The sequence below is a fragment of the Mycteria americana genome, chromosome 4 (genome assembly GCF_035582795.1).
Source record: "Mycteria americana isolate JAX WOST 10 ecotype Jacksonville Zoo and Gardens chromosome 4, USCA_MyAme_1.0, whole genome shotgun sequence".
In the NCBI taxonomy this organism is placed as follows: Eukaryota; Metazoa; Chordata; class Aves; order Ciconiiformes; family Ciconiidae; genus Mycteria; species Mycteria americana.
The window spans coordinates 37947445-37963613 of NC_134368.1; the positions used below are offsets into that span (position 1 = coordinate 37947445).

Sequence of the window (16169 nt, forward strand, 5' to 3'; positions counted from 1 at the left end):
TGACGACAGGAAGAGGGGACCAATAGCAGCGAGTGACCGGGTGACTCGTGCTGCCCTCAGGGGAGGTGTGTCCGTCGGGCGGGGCCGCTCGGGCCTCCCCGTGCGACACCGGCGGGGCCGCGCCGCGCCAGCGAGGCCCGCCCAGCCCCGGCGGCGGCGAGGAGGAGGGGCGGGGGGGAGCTCCGCGCGCCGCCTCCCCCGCAGCGCTCGCCATGGCGGCCAACGAGGACCAGGAGGTGGGCCCCGGGCCCTGCCCGCGCTGGGCGGGGAGGCCGTGAGGCGCCGCTGCCTGAGGGGGAGCCGGCCTGGGGGACTCCCCCGCGCCTGCCGCGGGGCCGGGAAGGAGCCCCCGCGTGGGGAGAAGGGCCTCGGAGGGGAGGCGGCCCGGGTGGCGGGGAGCGGGAGGGAAGAGCCGGCCGGTTGAGCGGGCGACGAGCCGGGGAGGAGGGAGCCGGGCGGCGGCGGGGCTGGGGGCAGGGCGGGAAACCGGCGGGGCCGCGCACAGCTTCGCAAACCAACCGCGGCTGGGTGCGAGCTTCGTGTTCGGGCTGAAATCGGTCACCCCCTTCCCTGCTCTGTGCGGCAGATGGAGCTGGAAGCGCTGCGCTCTATCTACGAGGGAGATCTGTGCTTCAGGGAGCTGAGCCCGGTTTCCTTCCAGTACAGGGTAAGGCAAGGTGAAGGTCTGCGAGTCGCTGCAGCGCAGGTTTCGCCTTGAAGTTACTCTCCTACGTTGTAGTTGACATACCGGGGCTTTTCTAAAACAAACGGGTATTCGATGGGCCGTAAAGGCTAGATCCGTGGGCCGTTGTTTCAGGATCTTTGGTACGACGATGCTTGATAGCACAATGCATAATATTTAGGAACCCTCTCCCAGCGCGGGTTTATTATCCCTTAGCTAGGCATCCTGCTTACACGTCTCTGTACTGCATAGCTAGAACTGTCGAACTGGCTGAAGGAGCCAGCATGCTGAGTAATACTTAAACTAGCTGTTCAGAAATGTCACTTACAGAGACATTTATACATAAAGCTCTGAACTTTCCCTGTTACTCAGTTACAAGGTTTTAGTCTCTTGTCGAGAGGTAGTTGACATGCCTTGTCTACCTGCTAAAGAGAAAATCCACAAAATGCTTTGGGCATGTGCGTGATCTGCTTAGGAGAGACATATAGGGAGTGCTGAGCTTGAGATACACAATTAGATTCTGGCATGAAATTCTTGCCAAATTTGAAGACCTGGAAGTTCTTCTGGGCATGGACTGAGACAGATTTTTGGATGGCCAGAGAACTTTACTGATGAAAACTTAGGCACCCATGGGACAGAAGGGAGACTTCTGAAAATGCTGTATCCCTGTAGTGGGGAGGAGGCATCTAAAATAACCTTTTTGTGACTTCTCAAGTAACTTCAGAATAACATCAGTAATTGTGATGGGATAAGTCGATTTAAGTAATAGCACTTTAATCCCATCCATGTAAGTGCAGCCTTCCTTCACTGATAGGACCGTTATTAGTAAATTTAATTTCCACAAAAGAGCAAATGGGACATGCCTACAAGTCTACAATGTATCTTTCTACATTTTAGTAGCTTTGGTCATTGATAATTTTTATTGGAAGAAAAATAATTGTCAAAAATTAGAACTCAATTTAAATACTGTAAAACTTAGTGTTAGACAAAGGCAATCACACATCTTTCCCATGAAGAAGAATTTGTATTACGAGAAGGCATATTGCAAGTAAGTGCATGAGAAGGTTGAAGGAATTAGCATGCCATTTTTCTGAGCCTCATTTGTCTTGCACAAATCTCACATACAAAACACAGCTGTTTTGCAATCAAGTAAGGCTACCCAATTTTTAGGTTGCACTGGCAAGGAGGAGCATGGTCACGCAGCTTTCTGTATGGATTTGCTCAGTGCACAGACAGTGCTTTCCTGAGAGAAGAACTCTGTAAACCGTATCACCAGTTCTCTTCTTGGCAGCAGTGGGAACTGGACTGTAACACTGTAGATGATGTCTTGATAAATGTTGCAGATTCCGGATTTGTTTACTTCTTTATTATTTATTTCTTTATTTCACCTCTAAAACAGATGCTTCTGAATTTCAGTTAGTCCACTCTGCTGAAACAGACACTGTAAATAAAAAAGCACCAACTTTTTTTCTTTTCTTTTTTTTCCAATTTTTAAGTACAGTAGCCTCACTTTGATTAGGACTTTTTTTCTGGCTACACTTTTTTCCACATAATCTGATGAAGCCAGATTTTGCCTATTCTAAAATGATGGAAATAGGGGAGCATTTTCATGTGGTTTTAGAATATGGATTTAACCAGCTTTGTTGCACTAGTCTTCCAAATCCTTGTGTGAAACAAGTTATTTCTGTTTGTATAGTATGCCTTTGGTAGCACCTGTACTAGTTTTAAATTAAAAAAGATTTGGTTTTTGTTTAATTTAACATAATTGTAAGGATTGTATATGTAATTTGGGTTCACCAAATTGGTTTGATGTGCATGATTATTTATATTAAAGTGTGCCTTTTTCTAATGTTATGCTTTTTTTATCCAGTCTCCTTCTACTGACTTCTTAAATATTTTACTACTTACTCTTTCTTATAGTGAAATAAAATATCTGTAGGGATGAGATGTAAATATTGAAATTCTTATCTATTTTTGCTATCTTAGGTCACTAGTTTATCATCGTCTTTATTTCAACACTGTCTTGTGGTTTGTTTTCATATTGCTCTGAGCTTGGATGCATGGGGGAAAAAAAAGAAGGCTTCATCTTTTCTGTTCTCATATATGATTGTATAATAGTTGGCTTGCAGATGCTACAAAGTAGCTTTTAAAACCAAGCAATTAAAGGAAAAAAAGTAAAGAGAAGTTTTGATGTTTCTGCTGCTTTTCCTAGGATGAAAACTGCAGGGTAGAGATTAATATTGATGTCATAAATTTCATACTTTTTGTAGATAACAGCTTTATTTTCTAACTGATAACTTTATGAAAATAGATGTTATCTTAAGGAATTTGGATAGTCCTAAAGAAGTGAGACTTGCATATTGGCATTGTAATCCGTAATAAGTGACTGGAAACTGTTGATTTATAAAATTTTTCTTTTCCCTTCAGATAGGCGAAAGTGGAGATCCCAAAGCCTTTCTAATAGAAGTTTCTTGGCCGGAAACATATCCACAAACAGCACCAGTCATATCAATGGATGCTTTCTTCAACAACACAATGTAGGTATTTATGACAGCTTCACTTCCTAGCCTTATATGTGGGGGCTTTTTGGTTGACAAGCTTTTCTTCATCTGTCTAGATTACAGTTGATTTTTATGATTTCTTGTAGATCTTCAGCTATTAAACAAAGTATATTGGATAAGTTAATGGTAGAAGTTGAAGCGAATCTTGGGACTGCTATGACATACACACTTTTTGAATATGCCAAAGATAATAAAGAGTTGTTCATGGAAAATCAGCCTGTTAACACTGTGGTAAGTAGATAAATTCAGATTTTAATATCTTGCTTTTAAAACTGCAAAAAAAGTTTATTACAACTCTAAATACTTCATAGCTCTGTCTTGAAGTTGTTAATCAGTATATTGGGTATACACATGTTAGTGGCTAAACAGTGACATACAGAGTATGGTGTCACAATGCTCTGTGGTCTCAATTGTTATATTTAATTGTTATCTTGCTGTTATACCAAAATGTTTGTGGGCTGCAGTTCTGTCCCACCGAGCAACATAAAAATGGAGATTTGGAGCAGAAGCAAAACTAGAGAGAGCTGAAACAGAGATTGAAGGCGTCTGCTCAGGGTTGGGGGCAAATTACTGCAACCTTCCTGGGATGCAGTGGATTGCATAAGTGCACCTCCATGGTCTTGAATGAGTCAGGCTGGGTCTGTTTGTGGCTTCTGTGTTGTGTGAGGATGTTATTGGCCATTGTCGTGCTGCAGATTTGCTTTGAGGAAGAAGGAATGGTTTCCATGTTTGGGAAGTCTGAATGCCTTCAGACTATATCACACTCTATGATTACATTTAAAAAGTGTAAGAGGTGCCCTTTGCAACTCTGAAAGGGAATAATTCCGATCCCCAACACATGGTTCATAAAACTACAGTCGTGATTATATGTTGATTAAAAGCTGCAGACTGCTGACAGCATTGCTTCTTTCTGACAGTCAAAATATTTCAGTATGTCAGCTTCAGTAATCACACACAGAGATAACTGTGGAACTAATATGTAAAATACTAACAACCATTTTTATCCTTTTCAGACTTCAGTAAGCAATAGTATTGCAATTGGAACTCCTGATGTGCCAGCAAGTAAGAAAAAAGATAAAAAGGAGCAGTTGTCCAAAACTCAGAAACGAAAACTAGCCGATAAAACAGGTTTGTGAACTAGAATATTGTTTTGTTTGAGCAGTATGAGAATCCAAATTTTACAGCAGTGACATTTTGCTAGAGTCAGAATCAGTAGTGATTTGTTTATAAGACTAATGACTTCAAGTCTGTGGTCTCTGTTTTGCTTGGTTTAGGTGAATTATTCTTGCCTGAGATGTTAGTTCTGGTCAAAGCAACTTTCTATAGAGTAGGGATTTCAAGATGTCATTGGTTTTGTTTTATTTTTTTATTTCAATTTGTGACACAAGCGAAGTTTTAAAAAAATACTTGTGGGAGGAGAGCATTTGGGACTTCCAAAAATTCACTTTCAACAAAAGACGTGGTTGGTTGATGGGCCCTTGTAGATAATTCACATTATTAAAAATGTAATTTCTAAATGAAAGTATTTGTTTTGGAACCCAAAATAAAACATTTAATTTAGTTTGTACTCTCAGAATAGAGGTGCTTCTGCAGATACTTTATGCTTTCAATGAAATGGTAGGTTTTTGATTGAAAAGCATTCAATATTTCAACTAATCCTGCTGGTGACTTTTATGTGTTCAATCTTAATTTTTAATAATGATCTGGATAATACTATCGTATTGCAGCAGTAAGTTGTACCTTGTGATAGCAATTTCTGCATATAATTTACCTAACCTAGTGTATAATTGGCATATTAAATGTTGGCTGTATAAAGTAAAAGCTGCATACAATTTCTTTCTTTGACAAAATGCATCATTGCTGGTCAGCCCAGCTCATGTTGGAGTTGCCTTCTAAATTAAAGGTCAGATAGACTGAGGTGTTTTTATTTAAACAGAATTACTTTGAAGAACAAGATATGTTTAAGACATTAATATCTATTTTTGTCCTCATGGCTTTGTAGTGGAGAAATTGAGGTTTTTGGATCTTTAGAATTTTGTGCGTTGATTTTAGAGAAGATAAAGATTCTCCTTAGCTTGTGTGTTGAAAATAAAACCTTCTTATTCTGTAGATAACAAAGGGGAGCTTCCACGAGGATGGAACTGGGTGGACGTAATTAAGGTAACATGACTGTATTATATGTATTATGAAAATACTGCGTATGTACATTAAAAATAATTTGTACTTGTATCTGAAGAAAACTAATCTGATTTTTTTTCTTGCTTTTCTTCCTAACTTTGTTTGGATTTGACTGTGGTGTCCGATTCATTTCTATATGTGTCCAGCATGTAAGTATTTTCAAGTTATCTTTTTTTAACGTTAAAAAGATTTGCAAGAAATAGTCAGAACTGTTGCTTATTTTGGATTCTAATTTACATATTTCTCAAATGCTTTAAAATGCTTAGTGCTTCTGAATAGAGTCAGAAGGACTTTGATTCCTCTTTGAACTTTGTTGGTTTAGTAATTCTCTTTTATTTATGAGCAATTAAATTTTAGTTTTATGATGAGAGACCTTTGCTAGCCAAATGCACTGCAAATATTCTGTCTTCATATGGCAACAAGATCTAAAATAAAGTTAGTGGTGCTGCCAGGTTCTGGAGGGCAATGGAGAAGTAAGCAGAAAAAGGGAGCTGTCCCAAGTGGGAGCACCTTGCTGTCTCCTACGAGCCTGAGCATTCTTTGCCGCAACTCCTACAGTGAATAATTCTTTCCTACTTGTTCCCTCAGCATTGATTTCTTCCACTCTCTTGTCTTTGCTGATTCAGTGGAAATCAGTATAGCTGCTTGACAATTTTGAAAACAAACTATTTTATTTTACGTATCTATACGTAATTCTTGGTGCAAGACATAACACCGGTCCCAACTGTTAAATAAGAGCAAATAAATGATGATGGTGGTTTTGGGCAGAGTCCTTCTGAGTTAAAAGTGGCTATTTGTAGTGGATGTCTTGGATTCTAGATAGATTTCACAATAGATGCACTACATATAATAATTATAAACTTAGCTTTAAAAAAGAGAGAAATAGTAAGTTAGTGTCTCTTTTTGTATTGTGTAAATTTTCATACGGGAATTTTCTCAGAGATATGTGGAGATACTTTTTGCATTACTTCATCTTTTTTATGTTGGAGAGCTGGTGACGGAGTCTTCAAATTAAATAGAAACAGTACCCTGATATTTTTCTGGGGTTTTGTGGTGTTGTTTTTTTAAAATCAACATTCACATTCAGGAAATAAACTTATTTAGTGTTCAAGCTTAAGAAATAATTTGATGCTTTTCAGTCTCTTGGTGCAGTAGCACAATCAGTCTGTATTATTAATTAAATATATATGTGTTCTATGTAAGATGGAGATAATGTTGTTCTTGTTTCCTAATAAATGGAATGGCAGTCTAAACTTTGAATACTTTCTTTTTGTGTCTCTTTTATAGTTAAGCAAAACTGGTTCTAAAGATGATGAATAAAGGACTTTGGTACAAGGAAACTCCACCTTTTAATACAGTGCAATTTGGGGTCACCATCTTTCTCTTAATAACTTTTGTATTTGTTGAAGTAAACATTTTATAAAGCTCAATTTCGTAACTCGCAAACCTAGTCACACAAGTTTATCTAGAGACTATGTGGTCTTCTTCGGAAAAAAAAAAACAAACTTGCCTTAAATGAAGGTTAGAATGTGACAAAGGATATAAAGCGCCAATGTGGTGAAGTGAGTAGTGCTATATGCAGTGTTTATTAATTTATATTTTACTCTGTAGTAAAATCCTGTTATAGTGAACCCAGTGATACTGTAAACATTTCCTGATGTTCTTATTCCAATTGAAGAAAAAAGCACTATAACAGTGATTGGTCATTTGACAGCATAATTCAAAATAAATTATTCCATGGAAACAAGACCTTTGTCATTTGTTTATCTAATATGAATGTTGAAGGAGAACGTAAAAATTGTTACATTGCAATACAGACTAGAGCTTGTGGTCCCGTTTTCACTAGTTACTGGCTGAAATAGTAAATACTAGCGAAAGCAAGGCCAAATATTCTAGTCTGCTCAAAAATGAGTGGTTACAGCAGGAGTATGTCCTCTTTATTCTCTGCAGTATCCATCTGTTAGTCTTTCTCCAGTATGCATCTTTACAGACAGTTGGATGTCTGAGGGGAGGGAAAAGTGCTTTCTTGCACATGTCTCAATAAGTGTTGAGATTTTGTAGCTCTTTTGTTGGAGAAATGGGCATTCCTTGGAGGCGTTTGCTGACTGAGTGGTGGGACAGTGGGAAGAAGTCAGCATTCTGCCAAATGTGTTGGGAGAACTTTTTTTTTTCCTAATCTGCTCTCTTCTATCAGAAAGAGAGGTCATCTTTACTATATGAACGGTTACTGAATACAAGATGCCTTAATGTCCTTTATTAGTTTTGTTTGTTTTGAGATTAACTTTAATAAATGCCTATTTATCTGCTGTGGTACGTGTTTATTTTTTTTTAAATTGTGTATTGCTTACTGCACTTCTAGGGCCAAGTTTGTATTTGCAAAGGATTTTCTATTGCAAAGAAAGCATTCCCAAAAATTGGTGGAAGAACTGTATCTTCCCTCTTTCGGTATATGTTTACATGTTCTTCAGAGTAGTTGTGTGTGTTATTAATATGAGGGTCAGTCAACCCACTGAGAGTCATAGGAGAATATCCATCATGTTTAGTACACACAGCAAATCAGGTGTCTCTTTGAAAGAGTGCACTCCACTGCACACACTAGGTACAGCATTTGGTGAGAGGGGTGTTAGAGGTGCAGGCTGGATGTTCTGATCAGTGGTGCTAAGATCTTGCCTTTGTAGCCAAGAGAGGATAGTTTATGTGACTGTCATATTAGGACTTCAGTTGATGGAGTAGAAGTGTTTATGCTACTGTCTGTGTCAAGAGAGCTTATATGCAACATACATTAATATAGTTCTCTTAAATTGTCTTAAATTATTTCTGTTTTACCAAAGGAGGATACACTAAATATATTGCAAAATTACTGCTTGTCTTCATATATATATACATATATATAAAGAAAAAAAGTTACATGAAATGTTGTGACTGCAGGTGAAGGAAAAAAAAATTGAATTTGTTCTGTGGTTTTCACTCTTCTGAAGAGACTGTGAAGGGATCTGAAAGAAATATGGTCTGTACTGCTGTCATCCGACAAGAAGCTGTAGTTTTTACTGAAACACTGGAGTTAAAATTGGTAAATGTATGTGCTTCCTCAGTAAGGAAAATACTATAGATTCTTAAAGAATTCTTAATTTCAGAAAGTCGTCATTTCCTTTTGAACTCAACTCACATTAGTAAAAGCTGGTAAAGTACACAAGGTAGGACTTTTTCCAAGTGATGCAATCTTGCCTTTGACGTAAACTGGAGGCTCACGGCTGCAATCTGAGCAAAAGTGTCTGGCAGGGAGTAACACCGCGGGGAGAAGTTGCTCTGGTAGTACACAGTGAGCCTGTAACAGGGAAGGGCATTTAGCTTTAGTTTCTGCCAGCATCAGAATGGGCAGGACTTTTTCTATTCACAGCATCTCCAAGGGGAATTGACTTGTCTTTGCTAGTATCCTTGGCGTATGAATCAAGTTGCCATGACAATTTATCTGAATAGATTAGTTAGGGAGGGTGGGGGAAGGACAAATAAGAACCACATCTCTTGCTTTTATAGTGTTACTGTGTGTAATGGCAGACTTGTTAACCTTGTGAAATGCCTGATTTTTCAGCTCCTAGTCTGCCTATAAATCACACACTCTTGTGCAGATATCCAAGCAAGCTTCTCTGGTTCTGTTAGTAAACGTGTTTGTTTGAAAGTCTACTATCAAGGGAAATATTTTGCATTGGGAATTTTTGTATCAGTTCTTTCCTTCTGTGTAAATTTTGAAAGGTAATTTGTGTCATTAAACCATTTTCTCATATGACGTGATGGTTGGAACAGGGTCATTTCAAGAATCTAGGTACTTAATATTATGGAGAGGCCTGAGCACTGACAACTGAGGGGAGGGAAAATGTAATGATTCTTATCAAGAAAGGCACAACTGTAAATAGAGATCATGACTACTGAGGAAATTCTAAACACTGTTGAACAGTACACCACCACCACCTTTTTTTAAGTAAAAACCCACTGGCAGTGGAAAAACGGTGGTTTATGCTTTATTTCAGTAGGGCAAGAGTCTCTTGATTGTAGGGATACACCACCTATTGAAATTCATGGGGTTTGCAGTAAAGCTTTGGTTGGCCTGAGAAGACAAGAGTCAATACTAGTAACAGTAAAGTGAAAGTAGCAAGTGTCCAAAATACAGGATGATTAAAAAGGGATTTGTCGGTTTACAAAATTTTCCATACTGCATGGATACTAATTGCCTTACTGAAGCACTAGTTGAAAGGGCTTTTTAAAAAAATACTTTTTATCTATAGTGTTGTTGCAGTAACCACTTGGAAATCTCATCTGATCAAGCATAGCTTACTTTTTTCTTTTTCAAATTTGTCTCTGAGAATCTTTCCTTGGGACAAGTTTGGTGCAGAAAATTGAGGTGGCAATACCAATGCTTAAATGAAGTTTAGCATTGGGTTTTAAACTGAAATTTAACTTAAAATATTTTTTCTCTTCAGTCTTTTAGTTGCGCATATTTGAATTCATTAATATTCCTAATGCCTTTGAAAGTTAATTAATTTTAAGCTATGCATTGTTTTTTTCTTTCAAAACTTTTCTCAGCAGGCTATCATTTTGTGGTTTGTTTGCTTGCTGTTAAGGAGGTGAGGAGTCTCTCTTCCCCCCGCCCCTTTTTTTTCCCTTCTGTCAGTCCTTATGGTGCTCTGGAGCACATCACTAGGCAGTGCGCTTTCCAGCCTCAACTTACAGGAGCTATTAGCATAGGATGTATGCAGGTTTTGCTATAAAATTATTTGGCATCTCTGAAACACAGTGACCTCTTCTCCAAAATCTGTCCAGCTCTTTCTGTTGTTGATACAGGTATTTGAAGAATACAAAAAAAAAAAAGTACAGCAGCAGTACAAGAACTGTCACTATCGCATTGGTATTTTATACTTTATTTCAGATGAAACTTCAAAGATGTCTTTAGTTGTATTTGCATGATATTAAATACAAGTGCATTCAGTGCTGTTAGTACCAAGCCCAAAGATGCTCCATTGCAGTGTAACGTGTTGAATCCCAGGGAATAATGCAGACTGCCTTTAAGTATGTTGGGTGGAGGGGTGACAGCTGTGATTGATCAGCAGCGTGTACCTAGCATATCCTGCTCACCCCTTGGTCAGCCTGGCACAGCTGACAGTGAAATCAAGGCTGCTAATGTCTGCAGTACCACTGCAACTGGTTGTACGTGGGGTGGATAGATAAAGCATGTCCAACCGATGAGCACTTAGATTTTGGTGAGTAAAAGAACAGTAGGAAAAAAGCCAGCATTTCTTCATATAGGACTGTTGGTAGAAGTGCAAACGTAGGGAGACTATAATCCTCTCATCTGAGGCAATACAAGTGGTTTAGGGTTATACTGTGAACTTTGTGCTGTGAAAATCATTGAATTGGTCTGCACCAGAAATAGTTCCCCTTTGGAAATTGTTTCCTTCGACTATGTTTTGTGGCTTATAGTACGGTACCCTAAGCACTTGTAGTTAACAGCAGAATGAAGGGGGGAGGAAATGTTCGTTCAACAGAGAAAATACCAGAAGCGTGAGAATTCTGGATGGACTGGAGGAGGAAGTGGAGGGGGAAAAACATTGTTGTACACAAAACTAGAAGAGCATAGGGGATAACTCTTCACTGCTGCCGGACAACACAACAAAACAAAAGCTAAGCTTATGGTTGCTGGCATGAGGTTGGGTTATGGTAAAAGATGAGGATTGTAGATTTTCTTTCTGTCACTGTCACTTGTTCTTTCACCAACATGGATTTGGCTTCGTTTCAGAATGGGGCTGCTCCATGGTTGTGAGAAGAATTTCTATTTGTCTGACTGTTATGCTTCCTGTTACTCTTTCTGAGCCCATGGAAGCACCTCTGAAAGTCTGGTGTACTCTCAGAAATAAATTAAGACAAAACATACTGACTAGTCACTGGAAAATCATGTTAGAATATTTGATGTAGGTGAAAGAATTAACTGATTCTCTTCTCTCTCCTTCATTCAGAGCAAAGTGAGGAGTGACTCCAAATGGCTGAATTACACAAGACATATAAGAATCTATGTCCAAACACTGGTGTTCACCTGAAAGTTTGTCTGTCTAGTTTAAAGTTTTACATAGCTATCCCTTGCTGCTGTGTCTGATCATTCATGCTTGTAGTTCCTACAGTAGTATGTGTTTCAAGTATTCATGTTTACAATATGGCAGAAATTTGAAAACTCTTACTGTGATTGCCTACTGCAAGTTGCTTATGTTGTAAGATGGGATAAGGTCACAGCAATGAGAGAAAGCCAAACTATAACTGCACAGCCTTAGTGGAGAGGAATGGGGTTGTGTGGGTGTCTGAGGGCGTAATTTCTTCCGCAGTATCTTTATTACTGGTAATGATCAGTGAAAGGGAAAAGTCAGTCTTGGATGAGTTTGGAAGATATCATTCAAGAAAAGATAATCTTTTCCTTCTCAGACAATTATCTGTTATAGTGTCACTGAGAGGCGATAAACATAAACATTGTCTTGTATGGAGTCACTCTTCAGAGCAGGATCTTACTTTAAATCAAGTGTTTCTGTCAGTAATGCATTTTATGATTTCCTGCAGGAAAAACAAATGTGAAGAAAGCATTACTATCTAAAGAGCTGCTGTCTTCACCGTGGGGAACCATTTGATCTCTATTTACAGGGAAAACTATGGTTCAATTGACCTCGAAGAGAGAGATTTTATAATAGTACAGGGAAAATGTAGCAGCCCATTGATAAAAAGTACATAGCCTCTATAGATGTTTAACAAATTTGCATTATCAGTTTTATATTTTTCTCTGAAGATCAGCACTAGAATATTACCAGGATTTAGTTAACTGGCATACAACATGATTATGATCCCCTCCCCCCCTCCCTATGTCTTTAGATGATAAAAGTACAGGATGTAGTATAGAAATTTATTTCCTAGATTAAAATAGTGCTAAAGTTACAAATCCACTGAAAGGAAGGAAATCAATCTTACTCAGAAATAAGAATGTGCCAAAATTAAAGCTGCCTATGTGATGTTTATATGAAAAAGAATGCATAGGAAGATTTTCTTTCTGTGACTACATGTTTTTTGGATTTTGTTTGTGGTTTTTTTTTCCCCTGGTAGTGTCCAAGCAGATGCTTAGTGCTTTGCTTCCTTGTATCCCTGCTAGTAGGAAAGCACTACAAAAACCTGAGTTTTAGTATGCTCCTAAATCTGAAAAGGGAAGAAAGTTTTTGCTTTATAGAAGTAAATAAAGTAACAGAACATTCCCTGGAACAAAGTGGACATTTGAAACCAGATGACCAGGTATAGAGGCAAATGAATTTGCTTTAATAAAACTGACTGGATCTGAGTGGCTTTAGTGCCTGTTTCAGAGTCTGTCTCCATGCAGAGGATCTGTGACATATAAATGCTTATGGATAATTTTAGGTTGGCTATATAGCTACAGTCCATGTGATTAAGCATTGCTTTCAATAAATTTGTGTTACAGAAGTCAGTGCAGATTCTAATGTATTGTTAATGAGCTCTAGTTGAATCCCTTTTCATTTGATGGAAGGAGAGGAGATACACTGCTTACTTCTCCGGGACAAAAGAAATCCACATGTATGCTGTCAACGAAGGCTACCTGGACTTGGTTAACAGGCATTACAATCAGTCTGAAAGAGTTAAAAAGGTGAAGTTCTACAAGATATTTGTAGTAGCTTATATGCATGTGGATCCAATAGTTTTGTATATTCCTTTCTTCGTTAACTTGCTTATTGTGATGTTTAAAATGCTCTGAGTGCAAGCAGATATATTAGCTTATTAGCTAGTGTGTGTATGTGTCAAGTAACTGTTCAGTCGGATGAGTGCAAGAGCAGTTACCTTGTCTTTCCTAATTTCATGGCATGATAAGAGTTTTCTACCTCTTTTCGCGGTGCACACTTACAGGTAATATACCTCCCCTGGTTTTCTTCCCAGCATGGGAAAAAAATGGTACTCGGCATCACTGGGTGTTTCCTTCATAGCTTTTATATAGAAAGGTATATTGGGTGGGGGAGGAAGAAAAAAATTAATATAAACTACTGACTGGTGCTGATGCCTCACACCTGGAACTAATTAAGATAATCTGTGTCACATTGCATATAATATAATGTGCAAGCTACAATATGTCTCCCTCCTGATTTATTTTCTCCTGTTTTAAATGTATATACTTGAGGCCTCTAGTACAATCTCTGACTGGTAAAGATTGGGCAGAATCTCTTTGTGGTCATCACAGTAATCTTTGTTTCATAGACACAAGCCCCTCTCTGTTAGATGCTGTATCAATGAACCCAAAGGAAGCAGGCCTGGTCAGTGTCTTCCAGGATCAGGAAATGGGGAAGAAACGTATTCTATGAGGAGACACATGCTAAATACGAAAAGCAAACACTGAACTTCTTTGGATATCTGTTCAGAGAGAGAAGATGACAGAAGTATTGAAGAGGTGAAAGGAGGAGGGAGGAACAGCTTGAGGTCTGGAGGCTTAAGAACATGGTTGGTTACTCTTCTAAAAAACACAGTTGATAAACATACGTTGTTTCTCCGCATGTTAAAACATCTCTAAGGTATTTTAAAAGATGATAAAATGTTTTTGAAGGTGTTAATGATAAACCATTGAGGGGAGGAAAGAATGTCACCAGAAGAAAGTTATACACAGGAGCAAATCTGGAAATTTTTATTTGAAGCTGTGAGATTCTTGTATACCGAGCAAATGGAATTTCCATTATGTGAAGAGAGAGAGAACAACTCTAAAATCTAGCTTCATCTTTCCTGCCAGATTCTGAGTAGTTTAACATTTTGAGCGTTGCAAGCTCAGAATTTTATCTGCTGCGTGGAAGGGTAATGCACAAAATTTGGATTTAGATGTACATTTTGCACATGCAAATTTGGCTCATCAGTATTTAAATCTCCAGTTAAAGTGCGTGTCTTGTGAGCAGAATGGTTAAAAGGTGATTTGCCATGCTTGCGCATATATGCACAATCTTGGTAAGGTGCATCATTGCATCATATCACTTAAGTTACAAATGTTATGAAGTATATCGCCTGTAAGAACATGTCTTATTTGAGAAATAGTTATCCTCTGATTCATTCAAAGCTTTTGTTGCCATCAAATGCAGCGAAATAATCAAAACTGCAATGACTTTTTTGTTACAACAACCTGATCTCATTATGCTTATTTGTGCTAGAATCAGAGGCAGAAAGAAATGCATTAATGGAAGAATCCTATCCTCAATTATACAATTACTGTAAAGAAAGAGGTTATAACTCCAGCTGATGGACCTGAGGTGGGGGCTCCCAGGTAGTGTCAGAAGTGATCACCACAATGTTTTACTACATCTGGAAATCTGAAGAAATGTTAAGAGATGAGACATCAAACATTTGTTGTAAGGTTTTCAGGATCTTTTTATTTAATTCTGGAATTCAATTGAATTTATATTTTTAGGGTACAATAAGTGTATTACTGGATTTATTATATAAAGAAAGGGCATATTGTAAACCTAGAATGCAAAAGAAGAAGGGATAGCGAGTGAAGCAAATTCTTGACTGATACACACTGTAAGAAACCTGTTAGGTTGGCTTTTGTGCTGTATGTAAATCAGGGTTGTATTTGTCTCCATTGTGTATGTATTCCTTTTTTCATTGCTTTCAGATTTTTGTTGGGCGAAAGCCTGATGATCCTGTCATCCCAGGAATATTATGAAAGAAAAACTTAGAGTAATTAAAGGTATAATTGGAAGAAGGAAACTAATTGAAATAATGCAAAAGCAGAAAATGTTAAGTGTTGAATCTCATGAGGAATCAAAAGAGACAGTTCTGACTGAAAAAGCAGTGCAGACATGATAATCAGGCAGGTGTTGCTCAACAGTTTTTTGGGAACTGGCAAATCATCAAAAGAAAATATAACTGGAATTCACTCTAGCAGAGAATCAGACTCAAACATTTCAGATGATCAGGATCTGTTTAATGTGTCATCGTCATTCCTCAAGCGTAAACCTGCCATTGAATGTGACAAAGAAATGCAGCTGCTTAACCAGTGGTACAGACATGATGAAAATTTTCTTTCAAGTATTTACAAACCGCAGCCTACCAGGTTAGTGCTGAGTTCCTTCTGTTCAGAAGTTGTTTGGTGAAGGAATAAACACGGTTTTCCTTCCAGTCCATTAAGGAGATGAATTTATTCTTCATTAGTCTGAAAGTGATTCACTTCTTTAATCACTGGAAGTTTTATTGCTAAGCACTTGTATGAAAGAAATGCTAAGTCTGAAGAGTTTCCTTCAACATTATATCCCGCAAATGAATAGTAGCTTTAGTTAAATGAGCAGCAGTGCTTTTCTCATTATAGTACAAAGTGCAGGATTAGAAGGTGTCATTTGAAGGAAAATTTTCCCCAAATCTTTATTAATGATGCTGATAACACTGTCATCAAATAGGCATATGAGATTTTATCTCCAACTTAGAGGTGGTGTACCGAGGCCCAGTTGAGATATACACTGATTAAAACAGAAGTAATAAGACTCAAACCTGTATCTGCCCATTTGCCGAACTGTGCAGCAATTTGGTAGGCTAGAGCTGCACCTACCTGAAGTAATGGTGTTCTTTAATCATGTTTTATGATTAGAGCAGCTTCTTAATTTTCCAGGCTGTTCTCACAGCTTGTCTTCTACTCATCGTCGTGGCACATTTTACAGGGATATTTTCAGCAGTGATCCTGCACACAGGCA

The 16169-nt window shown here is 38.4% G+C and overlaps 1 protein-coding gene across 2 annotated transcripts; it reads left to right on the forward strand.

Moving 5' to 3' along the window:
• The first annotated feature begins 49 nt into the window (after positions 1–49).
• On the forward strand, positions 50–7054 carry RWDD4 (RWD domain containing 4). 2 transcript variants are annotated; one of them, XM_075500246.1, is made up of 7 exons: positions 50–236; positions 587–667; positions 3110–3219; positions 3330–3474; positions 4257–4371; positions 5354–5403; positions 5568–7054. In XM_075500246.1, exons 1-7 carry the CDS (start codon positions 213–215, stop codon positions 5622–5624), a joined length of 582 nt encoding a protein of 193 aa, XP_075356361.1. In that variant the 5' UTR covers positions 50–212; the 3' UTR covers positions 5625–7054. The 2 variants fall into 2 exon arrangements, with proteins under 2 accessions (XP_075356361.1, XP_075356362.1); XM_075500247.1 differs by having other exon boundaries at positions 5480–5570.
• Positions 7055–16169: the final 9115 nt, after the last annotated feature.

Coding starts and splice junctions, on each gene's coding strand:
- RWDD4 (XM_075500246.1), top strand. CDS start 213: ATGGCGGCCAACGAGGACCAGGAG. Junction 3,220..3,329: donor GCTTTCTTCAACAACACAAT/GTAGGTATTTAT, acceptor GATTTCTTGTAG/ATCTTCAGCTATTAAACAAA. Junction 5,404..5,567: donor ACTGGGTGGACGTAATTAAG/GTAACATGACTG, acceptor ATATGTGTCCAG/CATGTAAGTATTTTCAAGTT.